This window comes from Panthera pardus, unplaced genomic scaffold, assembly GCF_024362965.1.
Source record: "Panthera pardus isolate Hobbes unplaced genomic scaffold, ASM2436296v1 HiC_scaffold_12, whole genome shotgun sequence".
NCBI lineage: Eukaryota > Metazoa > Chordata > Mammalia > Carnivora > Felidae > Panthera > Panthera pardus.
In genome coordinates, this window is record NW_026526677.1 from 39,721,085 (window position 1) to 39,736,607 (window position 15,523).

At 50.5% G+C, this 15,523-nt stretch overlaps 1 protein-coding gene across 14 annotated transcripts in view; it reads right to left on the reverse strand.

Moving 5' to 3' along the window:
- NAV2 (neuron navigator 2) overlaps nucleotides 1-15,523 on the reverse strand; it is a 496,240-nt gene that overhangs the window by 60,264 nt on the left and 420,453 nt on the right. For 11 of the 14 annotated variants that reach the window (XR_008421181.1, XM_053899896.1, XM_053899894.1 and 8 more), the window contains 5 exons: nucleotides 7,620-7,911; nucleotides 6,170-6,872; nucleotides 3,053-3,520; nucleotides 2,315-2,380; nucleotides 891-935 (listed from right to left, as the gene is read on the reverse strand). Coding sequence is in view for 13 of the 14 variants with exons in the window: in XM_053899896.1 (XP_053755871.1) it covers nucleotides 891-935; nucleotides 2,315-2,380; nucleotides 3,053-3,520; nucleotides 6,170-6,872; nucleotides 7,620-7,911 (1,574 nt within the window). In the remaining variant the exon portion in view is untranslated. The remainder of the gene's footprint in view (nucleotides 1-890; nucleotides 936-2,314; nucleotides 2,381-3,052; nucleotides 3,521-6,169; nucleotides 6,873-7,619; nucleotides 7,912-15,523) is intronic. The other 3 variants (XM_053899890.1, XM_019456521.2, XM_053899893.1) reach the window with 2 other exon arrangements.

The following is a 15,523-nucleotide window of genomic DNA, read 5'->3' on the forward strand; positions in this document are numbered from 1 at the left end:
CAGCAATGAAACATTTCATTCCAAGTTCCATTTTTTTTTGCGAAAGCACTTAATGCTTAGTGCAGGGTGCAGCAAATGCTACAGAGAACAAGATGTTTAAGGAGCAGGAGAAGTGACAGCTGCGACCATAAGACCACGGGACAGGCATTAGAACTGGGGTCCCGCTGGTCGGCACAGTGAAGGAGATGGTGTGAGCAATGGGGAACTTACAGCATCTTGTTTAACCAGGACACCCACCCAAAAGTGAGCCATGTCTTAGAAAGAATGGAAGGACATTCCTTCCTGGCAGTCTTTTCTTTCTTTACACCAAAGCCAATCACAGCTGTGCTTTCTTGTTGGGCACTGAAAACTGACACACCTTTTGATCAGAACATTTAGGAAGCGCAAAGGCTCTGTCTTTGGCAATCTTCTGCGGGCCGAAAAGTTAAGTATTTTCAAACTCGAGGGAAATCGTTATCTCCTCTGCCCTTGTCCTGGCTAACAAACCAACATGCTGTAAGTCATGTCCTTTCTTTTGGAAGACAGCCGTGAACAGAATGATCATGGTGAAGAGCTCATCGATTAAACCCACTGGCCCCAGAAGTAGCAGTAACTGCTCTCTGGGCTTGCCCAGGGATGTCCTTCGTGAGATGGTTTTTTACCACAGGAAGCCTGAAAAAGCACAGCCTCTGCTCAAGCAAAAAAAAAAAAAAAAAAAAAAAAAAAAAAAAGCCAACAAATGGAGAGAGGGGAATGAGAGGTGCCAGGGGAGCCATCGTTCAGAAGGCCCCGCTGCGGTGGCCAAAGCAGGGACCCCAGCCCAGCCCGAACCCCCGCCAGCCATGAGAGTCACACAGCCAAGCCCCAAAGCCACACCGGATGGCATGGATGCAAGGAGGAAACACAGATACCTGAGTCCTTTTTTAGGCAAAGTGTTCCTATCAAGGTGCGGGTCACTGTAGGAGAGTTAAAACAAAAATGAGAACTTCAGAGAAGCGCAGGGAAAAGCAGGCAAGGTGAGGAGGGGCCGAAGATACGGAGCAAGAGACTCACGTCACCAGGGAGTTTTCCCTCATCCAGCTGCACATGCAACACATCCACAGGAAACAAGAGAAGCCTAATCCTGGGGCTGGCTGACCCTAGTCCGTACCTTCCCCCAAGTCACCAGGAGGCCCGAGGCATCCACTCAACTCCGACTCCTCCTCCTTTTCCACAGGCTCACAGCACAACTCAGGGGCCGCCCCACGTCGAAGCAGAGCCCACACCTCCTGCTGCCCAGTCACCCACCTTTGTCCTACCACCACTGCTTCTCGGGGAGAGAGATGCCAGCTTCCCTGCACCCCTAACCCTGGCCCAGCCTTAAATGCCACTGACAATGATTCCAAGCGAGAGAAGGGACTTGCTGGAGGCTTTCAAGAGGCCAGCGGTCTGCATATTTGGAATTCATATGTAACAGAGTGAATTCCAGGTCCCTCTTAGCTTGGCGTATCTGGGAGCTGAGCCCCCCCTGGCCGAGCTGGGGCAGGTTACAACTTGCTGGCTGATAAAGTCAAGGCATTTGCATTTCCAAAGAACAAGGGTGTAAAAGCTTGGTCTGGGAGTCCAACGAAAAGCAAAGTTTTTGCCGTTGACGGGGTAAAGAGGGTTTTCATTATTTTTTTTTTCCCTAGCATAAAACAACATCTGGTTATTATGCTTGGCCAAGCTGTGGCTCCCCCACAAATTGAAGGTCCGTATCCATCTCTGAGGCCCACCCACAGGGCAGTTGGGGGCACACAAGCCGCTTAGTTTGTAAAGCCTCAACACTCCACGGATTCTTTTTCGTTATCATTACGGGAAATGGGCACACAGAACACAACAGCCTGCAAGACGCAACAGCCAAAGGGCAGCAAAGGACTTTTCCAGGGAAAAGGGCCAGCTGTGTGGGGAGTAGGGGTGGGGGAGACAAAGGTGAGGGTCGAGTGGCACGCACGGTGGGTGGTAGATCGGTTCTGGGCTGGGAGGGAGAGGGGAGAGATGAGGGAGAAAGGGTGGGAAGCCGGGAAGCAGGAACATGCCACGGGAAGGCTGAGATGCAGGTGAGAGCTTCTGCCGTCCCGGTCCCAAGGTCCCAAGCTGGGTAGGGAGAGGGGCCAGCCCGACCCCACTGCCTCCGGGGCTTCAGTGGACAGCGGAACAGACCCTCACTGGCATGTCTGGGGTCACAGAGTGCACCAGAGCCACAAACACAAGCGGAAGCGTCAGGCCAACAGCCTCACACAAGACGTCTGGCTCGACACAGACGGGCAGAGGGACCCGGAGGCTCGGTGCGGTCCCCGGCCTACAATGTCATTACCTGTCCTGTTTCCTGGGCAGAGTACTTCTGCAGAACTTAGGGCTAGCGGCAGGGGAAGAGAGAGGGCTAGAAGTCCAGGCAGGTGGAAAATAAGAGAAGGAACGTTAGACGGGAAGAAAGGGGAGGTGTGGTCACACATAACGATTAGAACATTCTTCTCATTCCCAGTGCTGTTCCCGGCGTTCTTGCCTATGTGGAGAGACTAACACACACCACACTGCAGCAGAACCCAGAGCGCTGAGGATGCTTTTAGCCTCTTGATGCCCTGCTGCTCGGGCTGGCAACCCTTCGGTAGGAGGGTGTTTGCCGTGATGACCACCGAATCCACCCAGCCGCCTCGAGTTTTCTGCCACCCACGCCACGGCCAGCCGGCCACCTACTCTGCCTGCATGATCATGGGGCGGGGGGCGGGGGGGGTGCAAACAAGCAGCTGATGAGCGAACAGAATAAAAAGGAAGGACCTCAAAGGCAGAATGCCGTTTCAGACGGAAGCGTGAGACCTGCCCCCAAGAGACTTCCAGCACCTCCAAGCACGGAGGATAATCACGCGGGAAAAGATGACAGGAAGCAGAGCCGAGCTTATTTCCATCCCAAACGGGCTTCCCCGTGGAAAGACAGCAGCGGTTAGAAAGAGCGCAGCCTTCCAGGCAAAGGGGAATGAACGCTCGGGACTCGTAACATAACCCGTGGACTGCTGGAAGGGTGTCCTTCTGAGAGACACAGGTGCACGGCACTCACCTTTCCGACAGTGTGGTCTTTACACTGTTGGTTCTGACGAAGGGGGTCAGGGAGTCGTCTTTAGAGGGGGCGATGAGACCCGTGGAGGAATTGTGACTCAGGCCCCCTCCGCTGCCCAGGGAGACGTCAATGGACTCGCAGCTGGTGTGGAGGCTGCTGACGGACTGGAAGCCCGGGCCGTCCTTGCTGACCGCCGAGGAGCTGCTGGCATTGGTGCCCCAGGTGAGGCTGTTGGAGGGGCCCGAGTGGCCTGAGCTGGGGCTGGAGGCTAGAGGAGACTGGTTGCTATCCACATTCTTACTGTAGAGAGGGCTGCTGCTCCCGCTGCTCAGGGCGCCGCTGCCTGAGGGGGACTCTAAGTTACCTTGCTGGGTGGAGGGGGCGTGAGGATTGGAGATCACCACCGAGTTTTTCATGGTTTCAGCTGTGGCAATGGGCACTTGCTTGGTCGGCTTCCCACCAAAGAGTCTGTGAAGAGACAAAGGGTTGTGCGGGTCGGACACCCAGCACCAAGGGGGCGCCGAGCAGTTAAAGGAGGGTGGGGCACAGGTACGGGAGCGGTGGGAATCCTGGGGAGGGGCACGGTCATCGCCACTGAAACGGTGCTCCGTTGGGAAAGGCCGCCACGCAGCGGGCCTGGACACCGGCCATCACAAGGCTCCAGCTTCAAGTGCTAAGCTGCAGCCGAGACCCCAAGGGCAATGCAGAATAATTTCTAAGGCCTAGCCATGGTGGCCCCAGATCTTACTTCCCTCTATTTCCATAAACGGAGTAGCTGGGAAACTGCCTGGCCCAGGAAACATCTAGAGGGAAAAGAGCTACCAAAATCATCTTTGTATCCGAGACCCCAGGGACAAAGCAGGTGCTCAGTTTATGACAGCTCTGTTCCAAGGGACTCGGGTGCTTTGGCGTCTAAGGACAACATGAACAGTCAAGAACACGAGTCTAGGTCTGGATGGGCCCTTCAGAGATTTACGCTCACATGAACACCCGGTCTGAAAGCTGGGTGGCTAGTCCTACCCAGGGATCTAGAGAGAGATCTTGCTGGGGTCACAAGATGTTAGACCAGACACATTGGGTCTTTGTGACAGAAATGTCATTCCAAGTCATCCCCCCGCCCGTGACCAAAAATGTGCTGTCCAAAAACAGGAAACGGCACGTATGTCTCTCCCTTTGGCAACAGGGCTCTCCAGTAAGAGTGGAAGAACTGTCTTCAAGTCAAAGGGCGGGTATGTGCTCTAGTAACACAAATAATTCTGTCCACCAAAATCCTTGTGGAATGTGCATCTCTGCAAAGGGATGAAACTACTATGTGTTATGATGGGCAGGTTGCCTTTCAGCCAGCTACTCAATGGTATGATCCCGATCTCTGTTCTCTCCAGAAGAGTCCTTAGAAATCCCAGTTATTGTAAAAACAAACATCCACACACATAATCAGTCCTCACTTGGGTATCTGGTGACAGATTAGAAAACACTTTTGCCTGATGACAATCAGAGAATGAAATAGCCTCTTGCTCAAGGAATCTTGGCTTTAGAATGCTTACATACTTCCAGTAACAGGAACCTCACTACTTCAAAGGGTAACACCCTCCATTGTCAAGCACTTCCCAACCACTAGAAAACCGAAATCTGATCTACCTTTTTCGCTTTTACTCATTGTCCCTAATTCTCCACTACACAGAGGAAGCCCAACTTTTTGTCTGCTAGTCCTTCAAATCATTTGAAGTGAGCTTATCGCTTCATCTAAGATTTCTCCTCTCCATACTAATGCACAAAGAGAGAATTGAGAACACTTCTTAATGATTTAGGAAAAATGTAATTAACAGGCATTGGCTGAAAGTTAGTCGATCTAGAGCCTAAGAATCTGCATGCATTTTCCAGTATTCTATTACAGTAGCCTAAGGGTCTAGTAAAATACCTTTGTAGTTACTAAAGGAAATCTATAATACCAAAGAGTGAATATTACATATAATACTTGAGGCAAGAAACAGAGAAAACTTTCATTTACAAGGCAATCTGCTAAAACAACAAAGAGCAGCTCAAGAGGACCTTCCCCTGAAAAATTAATCATTACTGAAATTCTAATAATCAAGTCCAGACAAAGACCAGTGAACTGCTTCATTATACCTTTCACATGGCAGGCTTCTTCTGAAGTCTTTTCCAACATTCCTATTCGCCCTCAAATACATACACGTGCACGTAGTTTTTATTTTTCACGACTTAATTTTTTATTCTTGGGACTTCTACTCTTTCCTGTGATAAGACATTTCCAGGGAAGATGAGTTCTGCCCTATGCGGCTGCAGTTTGAGGACGGTCCGGTAGCCATTATAACGAGGCAATATAAACAAATAGAATTTGTCTAAATTTAAAAGGACCTGTTTAAAAAATAATAGTATTTTCACATGAGAATTTCCATTCGGTGTGGAAATTAGGGAGAATGTCTTTTTGAGGTAATAAGAAATTAATTTCTCTTTTTCAGAAACACTTCTGCTTTAAAAGGTTTTTTCTTTCTTTTTTTTTTTTAAAGGAAGCTCAAATTTCAGAGACAAATTTGGAATCAAGCATGCAGTATGAAAAAAAGTAGGTGGGGGATATACTGGGCTATTTGAGAGAAGGATCTGGCTGAGATCACAGTCTGGCATAATGATGAAGAATCTCACCCAGAGAACTAGTAAGACAAGGGGGTAAAAAAGCCCTCTGCCTTTCCCTCTGTACCCACCCGGGTCTAGGGGTATATTAAGATCTCATCTCGGACAGTAGCCAGCTTTGACTGCGTACTTCCCATGGGCCAGATATGGCTACACAGGTTAATCTTCGCAAGCACTCTTGGGTAGGTGTTCCATTTTACAGATGAGCAAACTGAAGCAAATGGTTAAGAAAGGATACATGGTGGCTACTTAAGGTGGACCCAGGATTCAAACCCAGGATGCTGACTCAGGTTTTTCATCCCAATATGGGAAAATATAAATAATCAACTGCCTGCAAAACCACTGGCAGGATCCAACCAAACAGAAGTGGAGAAAAACAGAAGCTCTTTTCACCAAGGCACAAAAAAATTATTCATTCAGGAGGCCATTCCATGTACTAGTTCTGCTCAGTGCCGTCTACCCCCTTACCTGCGGAGCGTGGGAGAGGCCACATCGGGGTACTTGGCCCCTGGCTGGAGAGCAGCCTGAGCCGCACTGGACATAGGCTGGGATGCTGGGTTCACTTTCACAGAGTTACAGGAAGCCACACTCTCGTTGTCGGACGAGATGCCTTTCTCCTTATCCGTCTGGTTGACCAGACCCGGCAGAGAACTGCCCAGGGCCGTTTTGGAAGGCTCCCTCAGCTTGGGCACCGGCAGGCCTGCGGACTTGCTGCTGATGTTGGAATCTATGCTGCTGGTGCTAGACCTGTTGCCAGCCCCGTTCCGGCTGGCGGACTTACTGGGCCTGGGCAAACTCCGGTACTGCAAGTTCGTCCGGGAGCTGAGAGCCAGATACCCATCGTCCTGATTCTGAGCCCCATCCATGCTCGTCTTCCGGCCGGTAGACCGACCGACGAGCGCAGACGACTTTGGGATCTTGCCCAGCGTGGCCGACCTGCTGGTGACGGTAGCACCACTGGCTGTGATCATGGCCAGACCAGCGGCCGAGCCGCTCTGCTTCTTGAACCCAAAGCTGTTGGCATTGGCAGTGGGCGTCCTGGAGCTGCCCGAGAGGGACTTCTTGGACTCATCACCACTGCTGCGGCCTGCGTCGGACGGGGACCGCTTCACCTGGGAGGCTTTGGGAGACAGCCTTCCTTTCTCAGACACCTTTGCATCGTCTGTCTTTCCTAAGAGAGAGAGCAGCAAGGTTAGCTTGCAAACCGAGAAGCCAGCTTGTACGACTCCTTTTGTTAAAAACCCTCCCCTCCTCCAAAGAACTGGTTCACTTTCTCCTTGGGGAAAGCAGTAGCCTTGGGAGGCAAAGGAAAGAGCTTTTTATAAAGATAATCGAGCCTACCACTGTCACCGTGAGCCTTCTCGGAGATGTCAATGGTTTCGTTCCTTTGCAAAAGCAGTCTAAATTTACCCAGGACAAAGCAAAGCCAGCCAATCACTGATATGTCTGGGAAAGAGATCCTGCCCTTTCCTGACCTCTCCTTCTCTGTCCATTAAGATGCTGTCCCTAACAGCACCCTCTGCCTTCCTGCAAAAACACCAGCTTTGTTTACACACATCCCTAAATCACAGACAACATTAACTCGACATGAAGACAGCTCGTCAACACGTGCCCTTGAAAAGCCTGCACTGGGGCATGTTGGCTCTTCCCTAGCACATGGTGAAACCAAATCAACACGTCTCAGCAGCAGGACCACCTTTGGAGTTTGAGGCTTGCACACTTATGTATTTCCGCTTAGAAAAAGGTAGAGATGTGAACCTTTCTGAAAGCTGGTTAATAGCAGAGTCTAAACTCTAAGAAGAAATACCTGAGCATTTATGGGGACTTACAAACAAGGTCAAGTTCTCGCTAGAGAAACTGCAGTTTTGGTTTTCAGACCGACAAGTGCAGAGGTGAGACAGCACAACCTCTTACTCACCAGTGCCTGGGGTCTTGAGCGTGCCTGCCGGGGCAGCCGCCTTCGTCCTGGGCATGGTGATGCCCACCTGAGCCGTCATGCCTCGTCGCCACGACCCCGTCTGGGAGATGACAGAATTCTTCTTGCCCGACGTGCTTTTGTCAGACTCGTCAGACACATCCGAGGGATTCCGCCTCCACTTAGACCCTGGCTCCATCTTTATGCCGCTGTCTGACCCTCCGTCTGACTTCTTGACATCATCGCCCGACCACAGGGAACCCCTCTCCACCTGTGAGTGCTTCTCAGCGTCGGTCTGTGGATGAGACTCTGAATCAGTCCTTCCCAAATGCCAGGCCAGGAGCCCCTCAGCCCAGAGTAAAAATGCCAATACGATGAGAGGTAAATACTTGAAAATGTTTGGGCCTCTGCAGTCTGGTTATCTTGCTAGAAAGCCTGTTTTGGTTCAAGGAAAGTAGAGGATATAACTATGTCCAAGAAGGGAGTACGGAGGGAGAGTAGGAGGGGCCAGGGGATTAAGGGGGACAGAGCCCCACGGAGGAGAACCATGAGCAGATGGAGACGTGGGGAGAATTCAGCCAACTCTCTGCCACCTGGCTTCTAACTCCGGAGACCAATCTTCATCCAGCATCCAGCCTCCTGCCCTGTTTCCCTTTGTTCTGCCGTCTTCCTATCACTCCACTGGCAGCAGTCTTTGAATACAGCACAGCACCACAGTCTAACACACAGCCCGAGCAAGCGAGGGTGGCTGCAAGTTCCACACGGATCAGGGAGAGAGAGGGGCTGGGAGGAAACAAATCCTCAAAAGCCACTCCCCCCACCCCCCTGCCCGTGCTAGTCAGAGGTGCCCGCTCCCACCCGGCTCCATTTATATGCCACCGCTTTCCTCCTCTTGTGGGATTTTGTTCAGACAAGGGATATAATTAGCCAGCTTTCTTTGGAAGAGCCCTGACCTGCTGGCCATGGAACCCAGGAGGGGACAGAAGTGTGATGTTAATGATTCACTGTGGTGAAAAAGCGCAAAGCTAACCAGAATGCTTTGGGGGCCTCCCTAGGGGGCTGGGGCCAGTTGGGGGGGATGCCAGGGGGGAGAAACAGTGCAGAGAATGGGGATGGGAGTTAGCAACACTTTAAGGTGGCCACCCTGAGTTACACCTCCTGTGTGTGCTATACTCAAATACCAACGGTGGGCAATGCCAGCAGGGTAGGAAATGAGAATGATTACCTGGCAAGAATCTGGCCTAATGCCTTTCCTCCCAGAGTAGTACCCGTGCCTTCCTCTGCAGACACACTGCCGAATGAGACAAAGCTAACTACAGACAAGCAGCCCCAGTTAAATCGCCTGTCAGCACCGTGGCCTCTCTACCACCCCCACCCAACCCCGCACCCCTTATAAATTCCTCTCATCCATCACGGCCACCCTGTGTGTGGCTTCGCTTGTTTCGCCATTCCTCAAACATATACTGAGTTCCTTCTGGGTACTAGGTGCCAGAAATAGGAGGGGGACAGGACGCTCACTCCCTGACTGTGGGAAGCTCCCCATTCACCTGTGGCGAGGGACACAAGACAGGGTGTTCCCACATCCGAACACAGAGCAGGAGCTCAACCAGGGGACCAAGAAACACAAGCTTTTCAAGGTACTGCACACTTCAACAGAATGATCTCTGATCCTGACCACTCTCTGGTCAAGGAAGGTAAGGACAGCACCCCTCAGTTTTACAGACGAGCTGAGACCAAAGCTACCCACTCCCAGTCCTAGTCCCAACTACCACAGCCCGTGTTCCTTCCTGTCAACACTTCAGTTTGTTAATTCAACCAGAATATCCTCAGCTGTCTGCTAGGCACCATGGACGGTCTGAGGATCTGTGGGTAAAACTAATCTCTAGCCCTTCTGGCATTTGCAATCCAGTGAAAGAGGTAAAGGTTGGATAAATACAAATAAATGAGTTGTCGTGAATTATGAAGAATCTTACATGAAAAAGGACACGGAGTATGCGAGTGAAGTACGTTGATGTAATTTAGACGATGATGATGAGGGTGGGGGATGGCAGTCAGGTAAGGCCTTTCGGAAGAAGTGTCCTCAAGAGTGACAAGAAACTTACTGAGAAGAGTTTAGGGAGGAGGATGCCAGGCAGAGGAAAGAGTACATGCAAAGGCCCCGAGGCAGGAAAGAGACTGGCTCTGGAAGGATTCAATCCACAAATATTTACCGGGTGCCACTAGATGCCAGGCAAACTTACAGGGACTAGGAATACTACAATGAATAAGAACAAGTCCAAGTCCTTGATTTCCTGGAGTTTATGTTCAAGTACATTCTGACCCATTCTTTTTTTTTTTTTTTTAAACATTTATTTATCTCTTACAGACAGAGAGAGACAGGCATGAGTAGGGGAGGAGCAGAGAGAAAGGGAGACACAGAATCCGAAGGAGGCTCCAGGCTCCGAGCTGTCAGCACAGAGCCCGACGCGGGGCTCGAACCCACGGACCGCGAGATCATGACCTGAGCCGAAGTCGGACGCCCAACCGACTGAGCCACCCAGACGCCCCCGGACCCATTCTAATGCACTCTAGGAAGTACCGAGAATGTAGCACATACCACAGTCTGGGTTACTGTATTACTGTTTTCATGCTCTCGTACCTTATTTTCCCTGATCAAATTGTAGCAATACCAAAAGCAGTAGCAGTAACAACTAACATTTATTAAGTACTTACTATGCGCTGGGCACTGGGCTAAAAAAAAAAAATCTCTGAGGAAGTTACAGTTCATGTTCTCAATTTTACATAAGAAAGCTGAGGCACAGAGTAGAAAAGAAAATTGCCCAAGACCACACAGTGAAAAAGCGGAGACACGAGGATTCTAGGGAATCTGAAACGCAGAGCCCATCTCTTAACCACTCTGCCACACGGCCTTCCCGGAAAAGAGGTCCGAGGACATGAGACATTTCCGCATGCCTAGCAACACCTAACACAATACCTACGCCCAGTAGATTCTCCTTCCGTACTGGCTGGTTGGCTGTTCCCCAACTCCAGCCGTGGAGAAGCTCCAGCCTAGCCTTGGGTGCGACCCCCCAGAACGCTGACGTAACCAGAGGCAGAGAGCGCGTGCGTGGTCTTGACCCAGGACTGTGGTGTGAATCCCCCTCTAGAAAGAACAATCGTCCAACCATCACAGCCCCAACTCGGTCCAGGGCGGGTAGCCTTCCCCGCTCTACTCTGTATAGCGGGCATCTGTCCTGGGACACTCTCTTGGCTCGTATGGGGGCACCACTAGGGATACAACGAAGAAGGCCCAGTGTCTCTGTTCCCAGAGCTGAGAAGCAAAGGGCGGCAAGCCAGCTGCAGGGGGACGTACAAAGAGCCGCTCCCTTCTCTTGGCTCTCAATGCCCTCATCAGTTGTTCTCATTTCAAATGGCGCCTAATTTTGAGAAGATTTCCCTACTGCCCCTACCTGGAAGTCCACTCACTCCTTCAACATCCCAGAGGGAAGGCGGGGAAACAACCATACATAGGTGGGGAGGAGGCCCGAAATTCTGGAGGGCTCACCCCTGAGGGCCCAGGTCGCTCCGGGATCACAGGGGGGAAAGTGAGAGGGTGGAAGCCAGGTGGGCCTGAGAAGCGAGGTGGGGGCCACATGGCCCGATGTGGGGGGGAGAACACGGGCATGGCGTGAGCTCACATACTGGGTGCTGCCAGTCCTTTGTTGTGTGTGACCCTGAGGGCGCGGCTTACCTCCTCTGGGGCTCTGACCTGTGTATAAAATGGAGATACGACAGACAGGAGTCTTAGAGACCTGATGAGCTAAGTGTGGAGGAACTCAAACAGTGGCTCTTTTGTCAGCAACTCTCCCACCTCTGAAAATCCCTAGCACTTGGTTGTCCTTCTTTAGCATTTCTCCCGTTTCTGTGTTGCATTAGGGTGAACAGGGTACTCGTCTTCCTGGCTTTGGGGCCACAAGCCTCTAGAAGCCAGGACCCTGCCCTCTTCATGCCTACATCCCCTGCAGATCAAGAAACTCAGAGCTTCAACTATCATAATTACAGAAAACATCAGCAACGTCAGCATTATCCCTGGCCACTTCTCTTGCCAGGTAGGCACCGCGTCCCTCTGCCTACGTTATTAATTCATCTAATCCTCTGACCTTGTACTGTTATCACATTTCACAGACCAGGAAAGTACAGGGGTGAAGAAGGGAAGTAACCTGCCTAAAGTCACAAACAGCAGCACCTAGCAGGTGAGCAGAAGGGGCGCCCCTCCTCCTCGCCAAACCCTATCCCTGAATCCAGTCTAACATCCAGAGAACATCCAGAGAGCTCCAGGCTCATTGGAGGCCACACAGGACAGGAATCCCTGCCACGGAATTCAGAACTTTATTTCCTGGAGTAGCAAAAACTAAACTCACACGGAATTATATCCCCCGCCTTGCATATTTTACTAAAAACTTCACAGGAAGTGAAAATGTAAGGCGGTGTGCCATAGGCCTCTTTGGACCTTGGCACCTGGGATGAAACATTCCACAGACCGAGAGGAAACACTGAGTGACCAAGGGTGTGAATGGATAGACGATTACGTGGGGGAGAGATGCGTGGCTGTTTGTTAAAGCCATCTGCCACCAACACATCGTCCTAAAAGTAAAACGCGGCACAACAGAAGATGAATTGCAAAATATATTAAGAACACAGTCAAATTTTGGTTACTGACATGAATGGAGGAGGGAGGCAGAGGGACAGGTAACCCAGAGGAAGGAAGAAAGGAAAGAAAGAAGAAAGAGAAAAAGGAAGAAGAAACTTGAGTACCTACCAAGAATTAGACACCGAGAGAGCATGTTGAGATAAGTATTTCCATGCCACCACCACACTCGTCCTTCAAGACAAGTCTAATTACCGTGATGCTATGGACCAGGAGGCAGAGGCTTGAAGAGTCTGATCAGCTTATCCAAGGATGCCACAGAAGCAGGAGCTCAACCCTGACTTCAGAGTCTTCTCCTCCTCCCTGACACCGCAATTGGTTTGGCTGCTCAAGCAGACTCACCAGTGCAAATGGGGAACGTCTACCAAGAGGCTGTCAAACCTCAAGCAGGGAGATCCTCTGCCCAGCCGCGCAGCAGTGACCGGAGGCCCAGTGCTGGACACCTGGGCATACGCGTCCCGCTGAGGGCACCCTCCGTGCCCCTCAACATCCTCGAGGAGAACAGTCACTCAGAGACAAAGGGGACTTTCATCTCCCAGGGACGGCTCCTCTGTTATCCGCTCCGCTAACGAGGCTGCTCCTTAGGCTTCTGAACAACCTTCCCGATCCTTGGATGTATTTCCTTTTAGCTGTTCCTCAGAGGCTTTCCAAATTCGAAAACCCAGCCGGGCAACCTGTCCTCAGCCTGCTTTCTCTCTGGACGCACTGACCCGCTGCTGCTTCCCGCCTCTCCATGCCTTGCCTGGGACACTGTGTGCTCCCCGTTCGATCGGGGGAAACCAGTCTGCGACAGAAACCTGAACGAGCCCTGGGGAATGATGGCAGCGCGCATCTTCCCGTTGCCTGATGCTACTCAGAGAGGAGTAATGGCCCTTAGCTTTCCTCAGAGTGGTAAGAGGGGAGGAGTGGGGGAGGCTGCAATTTACGCTGATTCAAATATTTGGAGATGCTCCCTGGACAGGAACAAAGAGATGCCAGAGAAACCACCTCTGCAGGAATCCTAGTAACCATGGGTGCAAGTCTGCCTTTATTTTATTCCAAGACCTACCTGCTTAATTTTTCTTTAAATATTTTAAACTCAGGTAGTTTTATAGCAAAGAAAAGAAAACGACGAATATAACCCCTTGCATCCCTTGAAATTAACTTTCTAAGCCTGATCAAAAGACATGTTTGTGTAATATTTGAACCTTTTTTGAGGTGACATTTTCTGGATCAAAGCCAAAGATGGTCAAAGAGGAGGAGGTCCTGGCATAAACCAGACCTGAGTATATCAAATAGGAAATCATTTGCAGATCCCAGAGGCTTACTCTGTATCAACGTGGGAAACAGATACCAATTTTGGCTCTGCGGGAGGGAAACAAAGGACAAGGAGATTCTTCCAACACAGGGTTTTGTTGGTTCAACGTCATCTTAAAAAGCAAGACTCATCCTACCTCAAAAGTAAACAAAAGAGAAACCTAATGATTTACTCATCTCTCCCTCCCTCCCCCCTTTCCCTCTCTTTCTCCACCCCCGGCCGTCCCTCTCTGTCTCTCCCTCTCTCTCCTCTCTTGGTTCCCCACCTCAGTATCTAAGGAGATTCTAAAAGCTTGGTTGTTATTGTTACCCTGAAATTAGAAAGAGTCTCAGAAAAAAAAAAAGCGTCCATGAGGAAAGGAAAACAGGTAGATACTGTGACAGTTGGCAAGGGGTAGGCGGCAGGGACACAGGCTGGCTGGGTGTTTCTAACTTGTGTCTAATCACTGATCAGTGATGCTTCTTAGGCAGTGATTTAAATCTCAGGTGATTTAGATCACCTTTTTAAATAGAAGTATAACATCCATATACTAAACGCACAATCTTAAGTACACGGCTTGAATGCATTTTATAAAATTAACATACTTCTATAACTACCACTGAGATCAAGATCTAGAATATTATCAGCACCTCCAACATCTCTGTGCCTACCCACGTTTTTTTCCCCTTAATAACCACCACAATTCACCTCTCACTCAACAATAATTAGAAATTCTGGCAAAAGTGCAAATTCAAAAAGTCACAGGCAATCCCAGAGCTAACACCTAATATATTTCCTCAGGCAGTCAGTGTCCACATTTCTGTGGGACAGAAGTACTCCCACATTCTGACATGTTCTTTATTTAGCCCTGTCCTCAAAAAAAAAAAAAAAAAAAAAAAAAGATACCTTTGAAAGCACAGAAATTTCCAAAGCAGGTCCTATCTTGCAGAGAAAGAGCTGAGAGAGGAGACGAGTGTGGAAGGGAGTGAAGGCAGGGGGGCAGGGTCACTTTTGCCCTCCCCGAGAGCCTTCTGGGAGACTGGCCCAATCAGATCTTCACGTGGTTTCACTGGAGGCAGTGGCCCCCACTGGTGGGAGGGACCCACCATGAAAGTTCCCAGTCCCAGTGCCACCACAGTCGACCAGTCCTTGCGCTGGTCAGTCCCAACTTGGAGGCTTGTGATGAGGAGGGCCCCTCAGTTTTCCACTAGTAAAACAGGCTTGCTAGAACCAGTCCCCCTGACCACCAAGGAGCGTTGTGAAGGAAGTGAACGTGCCCACATGAAGCTACTTTGGAAGCAAATATAAGGTGGTACAGTACCCGGGGAATACAATCTCAGAGTTTCCAAGGAGGGGCTGAAAACTAACCACCTGGGCATCTGGCAGGTACACTGAAGGGCGCAGCTGGCCAGTGGCAACTGTGGCACACAGGGACATGTATCTGAAGGGTGGGGACTCTTGGACACCTGTTGACTGTTGCCATGCGGAGAACACAGGTTCAAGAGAGCAAGAGCTTCCGATTTTTGAGGAGAAGCCAGAATCTCATTTTTCAGGTGAAATGATGCAATTTTAAAAAGAGAAGGATAGCATAAAGCAAAGAAAACCCACCAGCAGGAGGGTGTGACCTACAGATTGACGGATGCCAACCTCTGGGCAGGACAGGCTGGTCTTCCAGCCCAGGACTGTCAGTGTCTGCTCCCACCTCATTACTCTACAGAGAGCAGCATGTGCCCTGGACGGCAGTGGCTCCTGGGGCCCAGGAGGGGACACACTCCAGGTTCAGAATGACCAACTGAGTCCAGCGTCCTCTTTAAAACAACAACAACAAAAAGACAATTCTGAAACTAAGGTTCAGGAAGGAAATATGGTTTTATCAAGGCCTTCAGAGACAACGGTGAGGCGTCTCCACTTCTGTTTCTGGTGCCCCATTACCTGACTCCCTTT